This window comes from Haemaphysalis longicornis, unplaced genomic scaffold, assembly GCF_048455015.1.
Source record: "Haemaphysalis longicornis isolate Haplotype H1 unplaced genomic scaffold, Haemaphysalis longicornis Haplotype H1 scaffold_6, whole genome shotgun sequence".
Lineage (NCBI taxonomy): Eukaryota > Metazoa > Arthropoda > Arachnida > Ixodida > Ixodidae > Haemaphysalis > Haemaphysalis longicornis.
Window position 1 is genome coordinate 76,033,139 of NW_027526407.1, and position 18,860 is coordinate 76,051,998.

General features: G+C 48.8%; 1 protein-coding gene and 1 pseudogene across 1 annotated transcript; both read left to right on the forward strand.

Annotated features, from left to right (window-relative positions):
- The first annotated feature begins 7,744 nt into the window (after positions 1 to 7,744).
- Positions 7,745 to 17,063, forward strand: LOC144143528 (uncharacterized). The gene is made up of 4 exons (XM_077675309.1): positions 7,745 to 8,262; positions 8,324 to 8,506; positions 8,648 to 8,795; positions 16,338 to 17,063. Exons 1-4 carry the CDS (start codon positions 7,832 to 7,834, stop codon positions 16,497 to 16,499), a joined length of 924 nt encoding a protein of 307 aa, XP_077531435.1. The 5' UTR covers positions 7,745 to 7,831; the 3' UTR covers positions 16,500 to 17,063.
- On the forward strand, positions 14,209 to 16,283 carry LOC144143527 (uncharacterized; annotated as a pseudogene).
- Positions 17,064 to 18,860: the final 1,797 nt, after the last annotated feature.

Genomic DNA, 18,860 nt, shown 5'->3' on the forward strand with positions numbered 1-18,860 from the left:
AGGGTGGGTTTTTCTTGGTGGCACAATGGGCATGCATATCGAGTTCGATAAATTTCACTCAGCACGTTTAGGTTTGGGAAAGTGCGTGTCTGCAGCTGTCTCCAGTCGGTGGCTTTTGCCCTTGTCAGGGATTCGTGTGGCGGAGGGTACCTTTACCGAAACGGGGATTAAATGCAGCGCCAGCCGGTGCATGCAGTGGCGTCGTGGAAGAACTAAAGAGAACCAAACAAGCAGTAACAAATTCGGCACGCCGTGTTGGCGCGCGTGGGCAGTTCAGCAAGTGCGCTTGCGATAACATAAAATGGCGACGGTCTGGCTGAACCGTCAAACTGTTATGTTTTGCTTTTGACAATAAGCGAAAAGATTTCAACGAGTGCTGGTGACGACGCATGCATAACGGTCCGGCTCTCTGTGCGCTGAAGCTGCGTTTAGGGGCGAAATTTGCGCATTTACTGCACTCCAAGTTCACTCTAGAGTACACTGAAACTGTACCGCCATGTGCACTCGGAGGCCAGGAAATTGTGACGAGTGACTCTGACTCAGTTATTAGTCCCTTAGAGAGTCTCCCGGAGTGAGCCATGTATTGAATGACAGCTAACGAACGAGTCTCTACTTTCCCCTGCATATGCGATGGCATTGAACAAAATCTTACGATTGCGGCACATTTTGCAGCGCCGCTTGAGAGCGGTGGTGGTTAAGGTCCCTAAAATTACATGGACCTTAATGGTGGTGGTGGTGGTGCTAAAAACATTTTTATTGAGCAGCCAAGGGAGCTGGAATGGGACGCCGTCAGCCTCCTACGTAAAGGATGCCGCGGGCATGCACGAAATCTAGGGCTCGTTGCACCAGGGCAATTTGATGCTCCGGCGCCGAGCTGGTCAGCGCAGACTCCCACTGCTCAAGGAAGGGGGAGTGAATGGGGTGGGGGTGGTGGGGACATGAATACACAAGGTGGTAGGTTGTGAGAGGGGTGTCACATTGTGGGCTGTTGTGTGGAAAAATGGACGGAGATATGTTTGAGAGGATAGTGTGGTTGTAGAAGGTTTCTGTTTGTAGACGCCGATATATGTGAGCTTGGTGGTTGGAGAGACTGTGGTGGGGAGGAGGGAATGTTTTCTGGTGTGTGTGTAGTGCGCGAGGAGGGAGCTGTAGGTAGAGTCTAGCGGAGTTAGGATTTGATGGTCAGAGATTAGGCGCCCGGCGGTGTCGGTCCTTGCCGTTGGGAGTGCCCGGGTAAGAAGGTCGCGGACTGCGGCATGAGCCGCCTCATTCCCTGCAAGGCCAGCAAGGCCTGGGGTCCAGACGATCGAAATTTCAATGTCCTCGGGAAGATGTTGCAGCACAGGGAGGGCCTTGGGTGCTGCAAGGCCAGCTTGATACAGCCGACAGGCTAGTTGGGAGTCCGTAATAATGGTCAAGTATGGTTGATGCTGGTGTGTGGCAGTTGCATTGGCGATGGCAAGCGCTTCGGCTGAGGTGACCGGCAGATTTCGATAGGTGGCGGCTGTGGCCAGATGTCCGTTCGAGTCCACAGTAACTAGGGTGGTGCGCGTGTGGTCGGGAGTTATGAGCAGTTCGGGCGAAATACTACCTTTTGGAGCAGGATATGGCGCAGAAAACGCGAATTGGCGCAGCGTGGCGCAAATGGCGCAGCACTTCCACCGCTGAAGCTGGTACTCTCGGTCATGTACTTGCATTCTGCCTCCATTATGCCCGAGGTTCCCTTCGCGCTGAATAAGATGGAGACTTGTGAGCCATTACAATGTTTTAGTAGTTTTGAGCATTCTTTCCCTTTGGCCAGGGAGCTAAGTCGAGTGACGGCCAGGACGACCACCTGACCTTCGCCCCGCATGGTCGCACGAACCCCAATACCGGCCCCTTCTGAACTTCATTCCGGATACCGGACTACTTGACTTCATTTATTTTATGCCAAAGGGCGTACTTGCGCAATAAAAAAAAAATAAACGGATTTAAACAAATCACTAATCACTTTTCAGGGTATTGCGGCAGCAAATAAACACGTTTAAATTACACAATGAAAAACCTTGGTGCTCGAAGGAATGATTACAATCGCATTCCATAAAGTGTTAGATGCCCATGTCTAAGTGCCTTACGTAAACTATATTTCTAACCGTCTTGTGTACGTTTGCGGCAACACAAGCACATTTTAGGGCAATTAGCAGTTAATTTAATGCGTACTTTGCTATTATTATGTTATAACGTATGGTTTCACGTACATCTAACTGACAATACATCAAATAAACATAACCATACAAAATCTCTACCAATATACTGTCCGCAATAAATCCACTCGCACAATACAAATTACAGGGTTTTTGTAGCGTAAGCTACACTGGCCGAGGTTGAGCAGTTTCGCGTGGACCATGAAGGGCCGTGCTGAGCAAGCGGGAGGAGCATTAGATTGGATTTGGATTGGAGTCCAGTCCAATTGGAGTACGGGTGTGCAGAGAATTGGGTCTGCACATTCGCCGGTCTGCGCATTCCAGAGAAGTGACGTCGTAGCCGCGGCAGACGTACTGGCGCCGGCTCGAGCCCAGCTGTGCGCCTCCGTTGCGCAGTAGCCAAGTCTTACGCTGCGCCTGAGCTTCTTGATAGCCGTTTCGCGTGGGTCCTGGAAAGCCATGCTGCGCATGCGCAAGCAGCAGTGACTGGACTGGACTGGATCGGACTGAACTGGACTGGACTGGATTGGATTGGATTGGAAATCGTTTTAGCAGCAGTAAGCATGATAATCAGCTAGTTCTAGACAACCAGGAAACCTAAGAATAACCAGCTGAACCTTAGCTCACGCTACGTATATCCTGGCATAGCCGACCTAAGCCACTGCTAATTTTTCGTTAGGGGATGTCCCAACGTCAAGCCCAAAGGACGCGAGAACGCTCGCGAAGGGTGGGACCAAGTTGTGACCGTGCACCGGAATATACATAAGTGTAAAGTCAAATACACTCCCTTGATGCGCGTTTCGAAGTCCGAGCCCTGTCCCATATTGGAAAACCACTCATTCCACCCGTGGGCGTACCAGACCGGCCCGAAGTCCTACTCTTCGAAGCCACAAAACGCTTTAAACAGTGTCCGGTCGGCGAGTCGAGTGGATGCCGTGCATGCTGAAGCATCGCGGTTGGCCCGATGTCTCGACGCTGACCGGCGCTCGCCGTGCAGCTAGCGCGCACGCCTTGTGTTCTGCTGGGATGATTCGCGGCAGCTGCTGATGCGACAGGCCGCGATGTAGAAGCGAGCCAAGATCCCAGGGGCCTGGGTGCGAAGACAGACGCGGCGACCGTTGGGGCAGCCGCCGTCTCCGTGTCCTCGGGTGACGGCGTCGGTCTCTTCCGGCTGGCGTCCTCACCGACATCCTGGCAAGGGTCGTCTGGCCGTTGGAGGGCTGAGCAGTGCCGCGGAAGCTCGGCCGAGGGATGTGGCTCCGGTGAGATGGCCCGCAGATGCGGCAGCCAAGTCGGTATCTGGCAGCAGGGTGTACGCTGCGAAGCTGCCTCACGCGGTAGACGGCACTGAGTCGGACGGCCGCAGCTGCTGCCGACGGCGTAGTTCCAGGCACCGGGAGTGTGCCTCTCGGGGTGGCCGGGGGCTTAGCCTTCGATGCTGGAAGACCGCGATCCATTTGCCGGCCGAATGGGTTCCAGCCGTTGAGGCAGCGACGCAGGTGCTGGACGTGTGCCGTCTGCCGGTGCCGTTGTGAACTGCGGATGCGGCGGTGAGTGCGTGGAAGGAATCGACAAATGCTAGGGACGCAGCCGGGGTGGCCGGGGCTGCATGGAAGAGTCGCCGGCGTTTTTGTCCGCAGTGAGCCTGGACAGCGGTGATGAGGAAGACGTCGACGCAGCCGGAGTTGACGTGGCCCAATCAGGGTCTGCCAGCCCACGCTCTCGTGCTCGGCGCCGCTGCTTCGTCGTCTTCTTGTGGCAGCAACGTACGCCCGGCCAATAGGGAATTTTGATGTTGAGACTTCTCCTCTGATTTGCGACAATATTTCCGATGTTGTAAAAATAGGTATACTCGGGAACCAGTTAAGAGAACGGCAATAGCTCATGTACGGTATCACTCCGCCTAAGCGACGGACCCGGATGTCAACGGGCGCGCGCGTTTTGAAACACATTGCTACGAATACGTGATATCGTCTGCCTTTTCTCACGTGGTATGTTTGTCGTCGCTGCAGTAGTTTGTAAGCATATTAAGCAAAACAAAACATGGAAATGACTCTTGCCATGTCCAAAATATTCCCAGTAACGCGCTACTTGCGCCGCGCGGAGTAACATCCAACTGCGGTGATAAGACAGGGAAAAAAAAAGTACTTCGTGCCTAATAAGCTTTAGTGCCTGCCCTAAGCAGCGCTAGTTTTAAACCAAGAGTGTGTAAACATGGTTATATTAGTCCTTTTTGGCAAGATGACATGTCATCACCCCGCTTCAAAAGGGAAACCAATATCATCATCATCATCATCATCATCATCATCATGGCAAGGTACAGTTATTGGCACAGTTCCTTTTAACAATCTATAAAGATAATAGAGTGCACCTTACTTAGGAAGGACAGAAATGCGCCCAGCAGGTCAACATCCATGGGGGCTGAAACAGGGATGCCCTTTGATCCCAATACTGTTCATGCTTTACATGGCAGGGTTAGAAAAGAAAGTGGGAGAAAGTCAAGTAGGGTTTAGCCTAACCCATATGCTGCAAGGCGAAGTGGTACAACAGCATATTCCGGGTATGTTATACGCAGACGACATTGTTCTTTTAGCTGATAACCAAACCGATATGCAGCGGCTAATAAATATTAGCGGCCAGGAAGCCACCGACCTCGGTTTGAATTTCAGGGCAGAAAAATCAGGAATAATGGTTTTCAATGATGCTACCACTGATGTAGTGTCTATCCAGCAAGGCGAATTACCTAGAGTGAAGGAATATAAATATTTCGGAGTGTGGATAAACGAAGGGGATAACTACTTAAGAAATCACGAGGGGCAACTTAAGGTTAAGGGAAAGCGAAACGCAGCTATAATGAAGCATAGAGCTCTGTGGGGGTATAACAAATATCAAGTAGTAAGAGGAATGTGGAAAGGAGTAATGATTCCGGGTCTCACGTTTGCGAATGCTGTACTCTGCTTAAAATCAGACGTTCTATCAGGCCTTGAAGTAAAGCAGAGAATGGTAGGACGTTTGGCCTTAGGCGCGCATGGAAAAACAACTAGCGAAGCAGTTCAGGGAGATATGGGCTGAGCGTCGTTTGAAGTTAGAGAAGCTCAGAGTAAAATATGCTTTGAGATTAGGTTGAGGGCAATGGATCAACGAAGGTGGGCAGCTAAGGTTTTTAGGTACCTATACTTGAAAAGCGTGGACACGCAGTGGCTAAGGAAGACTAGAAGGCTAACGATGAAATACGGAAAGAACAGTGGAGAATCCAAAACAGCCAAGGTAACCAAAAAAGAGGCAAGGCAGATTTAAAAGAATAAATGGAGGGAAAAAATGGAAGCTAAAACGTCGTTAGAGATGTACAGGGCTGAGAAATTGGACATCAGAAAGGAAAATTTCTACGATAATTCCCAGGGCAGTGCTTTGCTTTTTGAGGCTATAGCAGGTTGCCTGTGAACTAAGAGTTTTGTGGGGAAGTATTCACAAAATGATGGCGTATGCGTGGTTCGCGGAAAAGAAACAGAAAATATGCGGCACATAGTGTTAGAATGCGAATATAACCATCTAAATTTACATGAGGGAAATATTCGGCTTCCAGAAGCTCTAGGATTTAAGGGTAGCACAGAGGAAGTTAACTTCAAGGCTGTCGAGGGGACGAAAAGAAGATTAGAATGCTGGGGGACGAAAAGCAGAGAGGGGAATATTGCCTAGGACAGTAACCACCTGTAACAGGAAAAACAAGTATTTTGGGCGTAATAAGCTTTTTGTGCCTGCCCTAAGCAGCGCTAGTATTAAAGCAAGAGTATAAAACATAGGTATATTAGTCGTTTTTGGTAAGATGATACGTCATCACCCCGTTACAAACGGGAAACAAATAGCAATCATTATCATCATCGTTGCCGTTCTTAACTTGTTCCCGATTATAGTTTAGTTCTCGCCTAAGCCACAAACAGACTTTTTTTGCGCCTTCTTTACCTATAAAAAAAGCCTTTTCGGAGAATGGCGACTGCGCGCGGCGTGGGAGCCACCTCAGTGCTGATTCGGAAGAATGCGATACACGTGGCCAGCGGGGAAGGTTCCGGGCAATGCCTCACGTGGGGGCATTCCACGAATGAAGCGACTAACGGTAGGGACCTTAGAAGCGACACCAGCAGCCACACTGCGGCCACACGTAACTTTCAAATGGGGATCATGATGATAGTGATGATGACGAACGACTTTTATAGAAGGAAAGCCAGTTAGATCAAGCTCTTTAAAGCGGAAAATAGCAATCAAACGATCTCCTTAGTGTCGGATTATGCAAATGACGACGTAACAAGCACCTCACAGTCTATGAGCCCGTAATGGTCATCGCCCTTGGGTATGTGAAACTGCGTGGCTATAAGCTACGAGAACTAGAACGGGGCACGGAAATGAGTCATCATCATTATCATCATCATCATCCTATCTGCACCCACTGCAGGGCAAAGGCCTCTCCCATTAATCTCCAATTATCCCGGTCCTGTGCTAACTGCGACCAATCGATCCCCGCAAACTTCTTGATCTTATCTGCCTACCTAACTTTCTGCCGCCCCCTGCCCCGCTTGTCTTCTCTAGGGATCCACTCTGTTACCCTTAAAGACCAACGGTTATCTTGCTTTCGCATTACATGCCCTGCCCACGTCAATTTCTTCTTCTTAATTTCTACTAAATGTCCTTAACACACGTTTCTTCCCTGACTTACTCCGCTCTCTTCTTGTCCATTGATGTTACACCTATCATGAATCTACAGTGCAATTTCTCTGTGCTTGGTTCTGTGGAATCGACGTTCGACAATTACAATTACACGGCCTGCCATCCACAGAGGGTGACTAGGCCGCGCTAACCCTGCTACAGTTGTCGAAGAGTGACGCCCTCATCATTCACAAGGAGTCTCTCCGGCGCTTTCTGGCGGTACCTTCCGGGACTTTCTGGCGGTTTAACCCGCCGCGAAGAAGCGGCGCTGCGGAGTATCCGCGTGGGCGCAGATTTGACCCCGGCGATCAAGACCTCGTTGAGGGCGCAAGTTCCCCCCGAAACATGCCCCTTCTGTGACGTCCCTGCCACTGAAGCGACTCTGGACCACATCTTGGGGGACATGTCCGGGTCTTGAGTCCACACGAGTTCGCCAAATGAGGGCCCTCAGGTATCACCCAGGTGACAGACGTATTAACTCTATGTGACAGGCAGACCAAAACTATCGTATTTAGGTAGCCTAAAGAAGCCTCCTCTTGTAAACATATAATAGCCGTCGCAAGCAGTCATACCGCGAATGCAAACCGTTGGGACCGTCACGAAATAGGAAGGATTGGAACTTGCCATTTGAAGTGGCCGCTTCACGCTTTCGAATTCGGAAGCGAGGTGGTGCGCCAGTCGGGCTTCTGTAGCATAAAGTTTCATATTAAAATCGTATATTGCATATTAATATACAAATCTATGTTTGATGCCAAAACTAGTTATAAAATTTGCAGGGAAGGCATCGTAATTTGAATTTATTGTACAAGCCTCTAAAGTTCTAAAGTAACTTCTCGGCAGCGCCGTCTGGTAGATTCTAAAATGGCGGCGGGTGCTTCAATTTTTACCATGAACGAGAGATTGTTACTCAATTTTAAACCTCTTATGAGCAAATCAAGGGATGTCAGACGATGACAGGCCTCGATGTCGGTAGAACTACCCATTTCCCAGTCAAAATTGCAAATTCTGTAACTTGTGTTGCCCGCAGAGCAACGGCAACTCTTCGTTTCAGCGTTCATAACGGCGAAGGAATACGTCGTCTGGTTCAATTTACTGCTCTCTTCCGCTCCGTGCACATGACTCCTTGTGCGCGAAACGCGGGTGCGCGCGCGCGCACGCACACGACAAAAAGCAAGCAAGACGCTGACAAGGGAGCCCGGCCGAAGGAGAAGGATATGCAGCAAAAAGGAGACTCTGGTAGCAAATGTAGCGTCGAGGCATGTAATAACACGTACGCAAACACAGCGGGGAAGCTGCCTAAGATCAAGTTTTACGTGTTTCCCTCGAAGCCTTATGAAAAAGAGAGGAGGAGGCTCTGGATCAGAGCGGTTCGCCGTGCAAGGTAGGCTGACGTGTGCTGGTTTTGTAGCTTGTTGTTTTGAAATGGCGACTTTCATTTTCAGCGTTAACGGCGCCCTCTGGGAACCGACGCCACGCAAATCTGTGATATGCAGCGCCCACTTTGTGGGAAACAAAAAAAGCGCAGACGCGCTGCACCCGGCGTACGTGCCAACAATTTTCCCCGCACACCATTCAACATCCTGGGAAGGGGCTTTGCCTGCAAGCAAGCTCGAAAGATACGAACGGTAAGTGGCTTCATGATTTGAATGTCTGAGCTTCATCGCACTTTGAGTGCATAAAAACTACCTTTGATTTCGAAAAGCTTTCAATTCAAGTGGCTTGCGTATTCTTTATGACAGCACTCGTTTTCGTGCATCAACATTCAGGGCCAAGCGTAGGAGCTCACTGCGACAGCTGGCAGCGACGTCCGAAGAGCCAAGCACTGTGGCTACATCCTACGTCAAATCGCCAGGCCTAGAAGATGCAGGCGAACTGTGCTCATCGAGAGACAACCGTATCACATTCAAATCTGTGGTAAGTCGATGGTATCTAATATTTTTTTCAGTTTTCTAGAGTTTCGGTCTGTACTATCGGGATAAATTGAAATACGAACAATGGAGCATGTGTCTTTCAGCACCTGCTGCGCATCCTGATGACAGGCTGCGTATGCGCAGTGCGAACAAGTTACGAGAGTTCGGGACCAACCTTGATATGGAAAGACCATCGTATTTGCATCGTCTGTTGGGAGCGCAGCACGAAATAAAAAGTAGAGGAATATAGCTGCGTGCGCCGTTTTTACTCATTGCAGCAACAAAGTTAGATTACGCTTCGTGAGCGGGCGCCCAATGCGGTGGGAAGACAAACCAAAACGCTCACACACCAAACGACGGTGGTTCCATCGATGTTGGACACAAACTCTCGTAACTTGTTCGCACTGCGTATACGCGGCCCGTCGCCAGGTTGCGCGGCATGTACTGAAAGCCACGCACTCCGTTGTTCATATTTAAATTTATCACTATAGTACACTCCCCCTCCAACCACACAGATTTAGTGCAATGAAATTTCATTTCATTCTGATTTAACTAAAAAAAAAGGCTGTGCGACCCCTTAGTGTGCAATATTTGCAGAAGGTTGAACCGTTCTATGATACGCCCCCAAAAAAAAAATTAGGGACTGCATTTGTCATAAATTGTACCATATTTCTTAGCAGGACACATTCCTGGCGGCATCGTCTGTGCCAAACTACTTCGGCATTGTCTGCACTGATAAATACAGCAACCCCACTTTAGGGAAATATTTGCTGCTATATACAGGGTGAAAGTGAAACATGCACCGTAAAGGTGTGATCAGCTAGCCGATAGCGATAGCACAACTATAAGCAAAGCTACAAGGAAGTAGGCCTGCGGGGCTTTGCTGGCTATGGAGTGCGGCTACTGAAAGCGAGAAAATTTGTGTGCCTGTGAGTATACGCAAAGAGCGTGGCAGGATTCATATGTATGTCACTCTTGACAGCAAATGTTGTGCCTCCAGTCTGTGCTACCGTGGCTTTCGCCACTTGCTTGTGTGGTCTGCAAAATTGTATGCCCGCTTCAACATACCGTATATGCAGTGAATTCGTAGTAACTGTGCATTTGTGCCACTGCTGTTCTTTTTGTGCACCTTTGATGGGGAGAGTAGCTTTTCAGAAGGGAGTAACTTCTTTTACTTTTTCAAAACTTCCAAACCTGAAAACCTCCAAGCCGTGTCTTAAGAATTAATGTAATCATGTTTAGTGAAAATCAGAGGGCATTTTCGCATGTGTGTGTGTAATGGTGCACGACGCTTTTGCTTAAGAAGGCGTTTTCTTTCTGTTCTCGAGCGTTGCTCACCACATTCATTGCTGCGCATGTCAGCCCCGGTTGTCTTTGTTTAGTCGTGAAATACTAACTAGTAGGGGAATGCACGCAGCAATTTTTTTCCTGTTGCATCATTAGGATTGACATCAATTTCCTCGCGTTCACAATTCCTACATGTGCGGTTACAAAAACATTGGCAACCATTTATAAAAAACACATGTACGGCCATAATCGAAATTGCTTGAGGGAAAATATATGGCTGCGAGCTTTCTCTTCTCTGTTCCTTTTGTTGGCAGCACAGTCGAACCTCGTTAAAATGAAGCAGTATCGGTACAGCAAATTAGTTCGTTAGAACCGATATTCTTTGTAACAGTAGGGGTCAAAATCGGCTATAACAAATCGACAATCTGGCTCTTGGAAAAATACTTAATACAAAAGTGCATTTTTGAGGCTTCGAATCCACTATAAACAAGGCAACCCTTACCTTTCTCCTTGTTGCATTTCGAGCTCAATGAACCAGAACACGAATATGTGAAATCACAACAGAACAGAGTTCACTTGACAAAACAGGACTGCGTCCTTATTTATTCGATGAAGGATGTGATCGTCGTCTGGTGGATACTCACAGCACTGAGCAGGATGAAGTTTTCCACAGTGTCCACGAACAAAAGGGCCTTTAAGCAAAAGCACCCGTGTGTACGAGATTTCGGCGCACGTTAAAGATCCCCAGGCGGCCAAAACTAATCCGGAGCCCTCCACACAGCGCGGCTCATCGCCTGCGTTGCGTCGGCGCGTTAAACCCTACAATAAATTAATCAAAAGGTCGTTTATACATCTGCAGTTTAGAATTACAGGGGGTTTTTCCAATGAGCTTCTCAGCCTCCTGGCCAAATATTTGTTTGTTATATCCGATATCACATGGCTCTCACGGTTTCAATTTTGTTATAAAAGAATAAGTGTCATTGAATCAAAGCGTGGCCAACCAATGTCTGTATTTAGTTTGCTATAGCCAATAATCCACTATATGAGTGTTAATTATAATGAGGTTCAACTGTACCTTGTTTTGGTAGGGGTGTATGTAGTGTGATTCAGATGACTGATAGGATTGCCATGATCTTGATGTTCTAAGATTATGAAGCACCGTCAACTTGCTTTGAAACTACTGCACTAGCCTGTGCAGGCTGCTGCATAGAAAAGGTAAATGCTCCTGGGCATTTCAGTTTGTTTACGTGCTTTGATGGTGAAAGCGTTGGGGCTTCAGACTTCTCCTGGCGATACATATCATCAAAGACTTAGACCGCCACATCATGTCTACATTTTTAAATGCAGAGCATTTCAGTAACTCACGATGTCACCCGCGTTGACGTCCGTAGGCGTCCGTAGTCGTAGTCCGCATCCCTCCCCCTACACTATATAAAAAAAAATACTATCCGGCACCTGGTTTCGATCCCTCGACCCTGCGGGCGGAACGCAATGTACATGGTGCTCTACCCACTGCGCCACAAAGCCGACACAGAATGGGAGGCTACGAACGCGCCTTATATCCTTGACTCGTTCAAATTACTGCTGACGAGCGCTCTCTCGTCAGCAGTTGCCACAAGTGCAACAACATTAACGTAACGCAAACTACTTAACGTCGTGCGCCCCCGGAAATGCTCTGCATTTGATCGTGCCCCTCGTGAGGGGGATGTTTCACTGCGTCGCCATGCGAACAGTTTGCCATTATAGTTTCCGCCCGCTCTGGTCGGTGTTGCCACGGTTCAAACCACGGCAGGGGAGCTGCGCGGGCGTTCGTTGATCGGCGTGCATTCCGGCGTGGTGGTTTGATTTTTTTCCTAACTTTCATTTCGCTGTATTTTGGCACCAGCTACTCCAACTGGCAGACTAGCAACACTTCACATCACAGCTTGATGTCCAGAGTCAAAGTTGTACGTGGCTGAGGTGCATCGGTTTTGTGCACATTCTGTCGCGTTCTCCTGTGATTTGATATGATGTTGGCAATGCCTTGCTACAAATCAGCGCGCCTCTGTGCTTCAAGCTTCGTGCAGCACTCTTCGGCTGTGTGGTGAAGCCTCCACTATGTGCGCGTTTCGAGTGGGCGCCTCTGTGTCTGTTACTCAGGCTTGCAGCTAATGGATCCAAACACTGCTCAACGCGCCTGGGAAAGGCTGGATCGCTGGTGCCTCGCTGTCTGCGTGATTCAAACTTTGGCGTTGGCAAACGCAACATGTAGAGACACGTCCGAAGGATGCGGGTACCATTGCGGAGACCTCCTCTCCCCGCTTTCTCGGACTCAGCGTGTGCCACTACTACCGACCCGTCATGAACTCAGGAAAGAGTGTTGGGTGTGTCTGTACCATGTCGTGCCATGTGCAAAAACCAGAGGGAACGCAAGTTTGACCGTTAGCGCTTTGGGTATAAATAAGCCCCCTAAAGCACCGAAGTTCATTCTTGTTGTTGGAGCAGTGAATCAATGCTGTCACTCTGCTCGAGTTCTGTACTGCAGCCTCGCCCGTCAATGCTTTGTTCTGGTCTTGCTTCATCTCTCGCCATGCAGTAAACAGTTTAAGTTTGCCTTCAGCTTCTTGTCGTCATCTTCAAGGCAGCAACCTTCGCTGGCCACTTGCTTCATCACGCTAGCTGGGTTCGGGTGTGCCTGCGTTAGGCAAACTCTTGTTCCACTGCTGGTAATGTGCTGAGGTTCCGCCACATTCAGCCACAATTCAGCGAAAAAAAAAAAAAAAAAGAACTGGGCGCATACAAGCAGCGCTGCAACCGGGCTCGAGCAGTGCGGACAGTTTTGAAAGTTATCCGCGCGAGGCGTGCGGCCAATTTTAAAAGTTATCCGCCCGGGGCGTGCGGACAGTTTTAGAAGTTATCCGCCCGAGGCGTGCGGATAGGGCAGCCGTAGTAACCGGCAGAGCAAACGAGCAGCGAAAGAAAGCAGCGAGAGGCCTTGGCGGGTTCGTGGAGCGACACTTTTGTCGGTGACTTCCCGATAATGCGCGCGCAAGAAAGCGAAAGCGAACAAATGCGCTGTCAGCCAGTTCTAACTAAGCAATGAGCGACGCAACTGGTGGAACTGCGTCATCTGCCGCTGCTGCTAAACGAGCTGTCCGAGCGGAGGCTCAACGCCGCCGTCGCCAGAATCCGGAGGTTCGCGCCGCCGAAGCAGAAGCGAGGCGCCGTCGCCGCGAAGACCCGGCAGTGCGCGCAGCCGAAGCTGAAGCGCAACGCCGCCGCCGAGAGAACGCAGAAGTGAGCGCCGCTGAAGCGCGAGCTAGGCGTCGACTCCGGGAGGACCCCGCCGTTCGTGCCGCCGAAGCAGACGCCCATCGCCGCCGCCGAGAAGACCCTACTGTTCGCGCTGCCGAGGCCGAAGCCAAACGACGCAAAGCGAGGCTCGCAAAGAGTCAGGGTGCGACCAAGGCTTTGCAGTTTACAGACAATCCATTCGGGAATGTGTGTTCTGTGTGTGAGCGGCTTTCGTCCCGAAGCGACCTGAAACCGCTACTGGACAGGTGCCGCGAGACCCTCCAGCGGGCGTTTCCAAACTTGGACCCGTGCCAACTCAAACTATGTTCGACGTGCATGCGACCGGTGCGGGAGGCGGACATTCCTCATCTTTCAGCAAGCAACGGTTGCAAATATCCACCAACGCCAGCGCACCTCCTAGAACTTAATGCGGTGAGTGAGAGACCCATATCTCTGCGAATCCCGTTCACGCAACTGCGACGGCTGATGCACGGTGGGGCTAATACGGCATTAGGGGACCCATTGTGAACATTTACATTGATGAGATGGTTAGATCGTTTCCCCATGCCATCGGACAACACCGCGCCCCTCAATGACCATCTGAAGCTAGCGACGACGACATATTTGGCGGGGGGCAGTAAGATGATGTCATCAGCTGCTGCCATGGCTCAAGGTGCTCTGTGATAGCACGCTGCACAAGCACTGTAACATCAAGTGCAACTTGATCCGTTTGGGTAATATCATAGAAGTGGATGAGCCGAATGAAATGGAGTCACCCCCGGAATATCATAGAAGTGGATGAGCAGAATGAAATGGAGTCACCCCCGGAATGCACGGGACCTGAACAATCCCATCACACCCTGAAATGGGATAAGTTTCTCATCGCGATTGCATCCGGAAGAAGCCGCTAAGCATCCTTTATGACGAACATACGGAGAGTTCTTGTTCCCGCAGATCTACCTCAGGGAACCGCGACGGGTGAAGGCCAACCGTTTTCACGCCTGCCATGAGTGAGATACACTGGTCTGACCGCCGCGGTGCCGCCCCACCCATGAAAGCGTTTAGGCGCCGAGCAGCCAGCGACATGTCTGTGGCATTTTGCAGCGTCAAGGCCGTGGAAACGCTAACGAAGCAACAGTTTCTCAACAAGGATATTTTGCGGGAAGCGGTGAAGCACGACATAGCATGCCCAACACCGTGTAGCACTGGAAGAAATGCAAGAAAGCCCTCTTTGCTATAATAATGCAAGAAAGCCCTCTTTGCTATGATCCGTGAGTCTGATCAGCCTACGGCATTTCGCACTCTGTCTGCCTCGGAGATGCAGTTGCTTCAGTGTCTTCGCCTACACCGTGATGAAACCGGAGTGGCCGTAGAGAAAATGAACAGCATTTATCGAGCTCAGCTGGTGAATGATGATCCCGTATTCTGTGCTGTCTACTTCGACCGACTTGTGTGTGTCATTCTCAACATCCTTTGCTACACCCGGATATCCCCATTCAGGCCTTATGTAGCGGTGGTCGACTACTTTACTCTGATTACTACAACACAAGCGAGGCTGTTGGAGTTCAGGATAATGCTGTAGCATGCACAGCGCAGGATACGATTGTTGGGTGTAGGTCTATGGCAGAGGTGCTACCAGCTAATATGTGCGTTGGGAAACCATACATGCTTACTACCCTGAATGTGAATGTTTCCGATAGCCTGGTTAAGGGGTCAGTGGGCGTTCTGGAATGCATTCAATGTGACACGCACAGGAAACCGTAACGCATACAGTTTCAAAACTTGCCACTGGAACCATGGCATCCGCAAAATCCTAGCAGTTACGAAAGGTGGGCAGAAATATTCAGCAAAACTGGACACCAATTGAAAGGCGCACAGTCACCTGCGTTATCGATAAGAAGATGAAGTTATCGGTGAGGAGATGCCAGCTGCCGGTTGTGCAGGCAAGTGCCATCACCATTCATAAATCGCAGGGTGGCACGTACAAAGAAGCCGTGTACTCGTACGCAAAAACTCATCCGCCAAAGTTGGCATACGCGGCACTGAGTCGCGCTACAGACATCAGCAGGCTACGTCTCACCAATGTTGGCGACGACTTCAGATTCTACCATGGGCAACCCAATCCGGACTGAATGCTAGCCTGCGAGTTTCGTCGGTTGCAGTCACACAAACTCGAAACTGTCACCGCTAAGTGCTAAACGATGATTGAGTAGCCACACTTCTTATTGGTCTCCGTGCTTAATGTTCGCTCCTTTGTTGCACATGCCAAGGCTTCGGCGCACCTCTGTACTTTGCCTTGCAGAAACCTCGATGGATCCGAAACAACCCCTTGAAGTTGTAGACTACAACTACTGTTGTGGTGCTCGTAGAGACGACGACAGAGCAGCGGGAGTGGCTATCTACTTGCGTATGGGTCTGTCTGCAGTACTTATCGAAATCTTCGGTACCCCAGATGAAATTGGTCGGACAACCGCTTGCTGGTAGTGGCTGTCCACTCCTCGCCCAACGCACTTACTAAAGACGTAGTGCACTTCCTGCGCCACACATTAACCGCGCATCGACTCACACCAATGTTAGTTGTGGGTGACCTGAATATAAACGTAAGAACAAACAAGACCTTCCTACAACTTATGCGTAAGAACATCCCGTTTTTCTCCATCGTAACTCGTTTCACTGCTGTGACGACCCGCAAAACACTTGCATAGACCTCGTCTTTGAGAACCACTCACTGGTGCAACAAATCCGACATATCTCCATTCACTTCTCCGACCAGAAAGTTTTCTTCATTGCAATCAGAGACTGGCAGGGGAGTGTTTCTTTAAAAAACAGTTGTGGGAAATAAATAGTGGTTGGCAACTGTACATACACACGTCTCGCAAATCGTTTCCCTCAAGTTATCGCAAAATCAAAAAAACCTAAAAAGGTGCACTCAAAATTCACACAAGGCAGTATTGTAATCGTCGGTGAACTTTCTGTTTCCGTGCAGGCAAGACGGCGAGAAGACCACACCATGTTCCTGTCTGGGACGTCCCACCGTTCCGTCTCCACGCAAGCGTGCTCCCACCCACAGATGGCCTCTGTCGGCATCCAGGCCGAAGCCACGAGAACCACAAGCCGGGGAACTCAAATGTGGCAGTCCTTGGTATGACTCTATGATAGGCTGGTTGGATGTCGTTTGAGAACCTTGTTTAGCTTCAACATGAATCTCCTTGCATTAAAGTTGGTCATTGTTTTGGTGGAATTGAGGTGAAGAATTTTGTTTGCTTGCATCATTGCCGTGCTTTTTCGCTTCATCTAACAAAAATCAGTTTTTTGTTTGCCCCGAGCAATCTCCCAACTATTGTGTTGTATTAAGGGGCGACATAGCTCTTAAAACTATTTCTTTTAATTTCTAACTAAACTTTGTGAAACTTGCCAGTCTTGCTGCTTTTTCTTTCCACCGATTTTAAATATGCCCACTGTTTTTTCAGTTGGTCAATTAGTTCCAAGATAATTAGAGATAATTGGTCATTTTTGGAAGAACAATAGACAAGACAGTGTTAGCCATAGAACTGTAATCTTTATATTTTCTAATACTACGAACCCTGGTGAGTGCAATAAGAGAATGGGCTTGTTGATGCACCACTTGGAACTAATTTTAGAGCTCATTAAACGTTGGTGGCACCAGTGGCAAGGAACCATTTTGAGTTCCCATTTCAAACACTGAAGTTTAAGTGGCTGTAAAATTAATCCCAAGCGGTGCATCAAAAAACTGATTCTCTTATTGCATTCACCAGGGTTCATAGTACGGGAAAATATAAAGATTCCAGTTGTATGGCTAACGCTGTCTTGTCTATTGTTCCTCCAAAAATGACTCATTATCTCTAATTACCTTGGCAACTAATTGACCAACTGAAAAAATAGTGGCATATTTAAAATCAGTGAAAGAAAAGCAGCACGACTGGCAAGTTTGTTAGAGTTTAGTTGGAAATTGAAAGGCGTCCTTTTTAGGAGCAGCGTTTCCCTTAAATCAAAGAGCTGTACTCTAGGCAACAATGCGAGAATGTTTCAAACATCACTACCCGCCTTTCCGATGCAACATACAGTCTCCACAGTGATTGGGATGGAGGAACCACCCAATGTGGGTCAGAGTTGTGCCTTGTTTTCTTGATACATGAATTGCTGTACAGTGAAGCTTTTAAAAGGATAATACCTAACAATGCAGTGACCTTTGTGCCCAGTGCCTGCGATGGTTGCAAATTGAACACTTATATCGCAACTTGCTGCAGGTTTCTGAATACAGTTGAACCGTTGAACCTGGTGATGTCATGCTAGTTGACAAGCACTTCTCGGGGACCAGAGCTTACGGAATGATGGTTTTGCCAAACTTTTTAGAAGGAAACAAACAATCCACCTACAGTGAGCTTCTGGAGCGTTATCTTGGCGTACACGTGCAAGTGCATGTTACAAAAATCAAAATTTCTTTTTAAAGGAGCACTGACACCAATTTTCGGCGTTAATATTATTGCACAGTTCGCTTCCTTCGCTCAACAGAATACCCTGGGTGAAATATGAGCGGCCTGCGACGTGAAGAACATAGTTAAAATGGATCTCATTTATCGCACCGACGGAGCAGCGCGCGGAGCGGCACTCAGTAAATGGACATCAGCGTGACATCATCCAGGGAGAGCCAAAAGAAGTGACGCGGCAGCGCTCGTTAAAAGCTCGTGACGTCACTTCATGCGCGCGGCCCCACGAGCGGCGAGCGGGCGCAACACCCTCTCAAGCGGGTGCCGGTGACGTCCGCACAAAGCGGTGAGGTCAGGCAGGGAGTCTATAATATGCGCCGTTCGGGATGAAAGCGTGGGAATTTGAAACAAATGATTTTCAGGCCGTTCAATGTAATTAACTATCGCGCACTGAAGTATTTGAAGTGCTGTTTCAGGTTGGCCAGACCATTAAGCATCGATAAAAGCAAAAGTGTAACATAAAATTTTTGTGTCAGTGCTCCTTTAAACTTTCAATGTTTTGAATGCAAGGGTGTCTAACTACAGTGGTCCTCACATGAATCCTATTACGCAGATGCGTTGTATTTTAGTAACTCTTCAAAGCACTGTCACAAATTCAACAAAAAAGGACAGCAGGTTTGACTATCATCTGTAGCTTAAAGGGGACAGGAAGACAACATATGAGTGTGGTTCGTTAGGAAGACTGCTTTGTCAAGATAACAATGACCAATTTAATTGCAAACTTCAAACAAATAATCGAAATAATAAAGAAAACGTATGAAGCAGTGGTAACTTCCCAGCCTCTTTTGGGCGGTTTTTCTGCAACATTGCACTGTCTTGTTTGTGCAATGTTGTTTGTGTCCAATGTGTCCAATGTTGTTTGTGTCTTGTTTTATGTCCTATCACTTGAATGCCAAGGGGTCGGTTAACACACTGCACATATTAAATCACTGTAGTGGGAAATTTGAAAGTTTTGATATTTTTTGTGTTTTTTTGGCTAGGAAGTGTCTTTCGTGGCTAGA

What these genes read in the sequence shown, in the direction of transcription:
- LOC144143528 (XM_077675309.1), top strand. Translation starts at nt 7,832, where the DNA reads ATGACAGGCCTCGATGTCGGTAGAACTACCCATTTCCCAGTCAAAATT. An exon ending in AGAGCGGTTCGCCGTGCAAG is followed by an intron (nt 8,263 to 8,323) that starts GTAGGCTGACGT and finishes TTTCATTTTCAG; the next exon opens with CGTTAACGGCGCCCTCTGGG. An exon ending in AAGCTCGAAAGATACGAACG is followed by an intron (nt 8,507 to 8,647) that starts GTAAGTGGCTTC and finishes ATCAACATTCAG; the next exon opens with GGCCAAGCGTAGGAGCTCAC.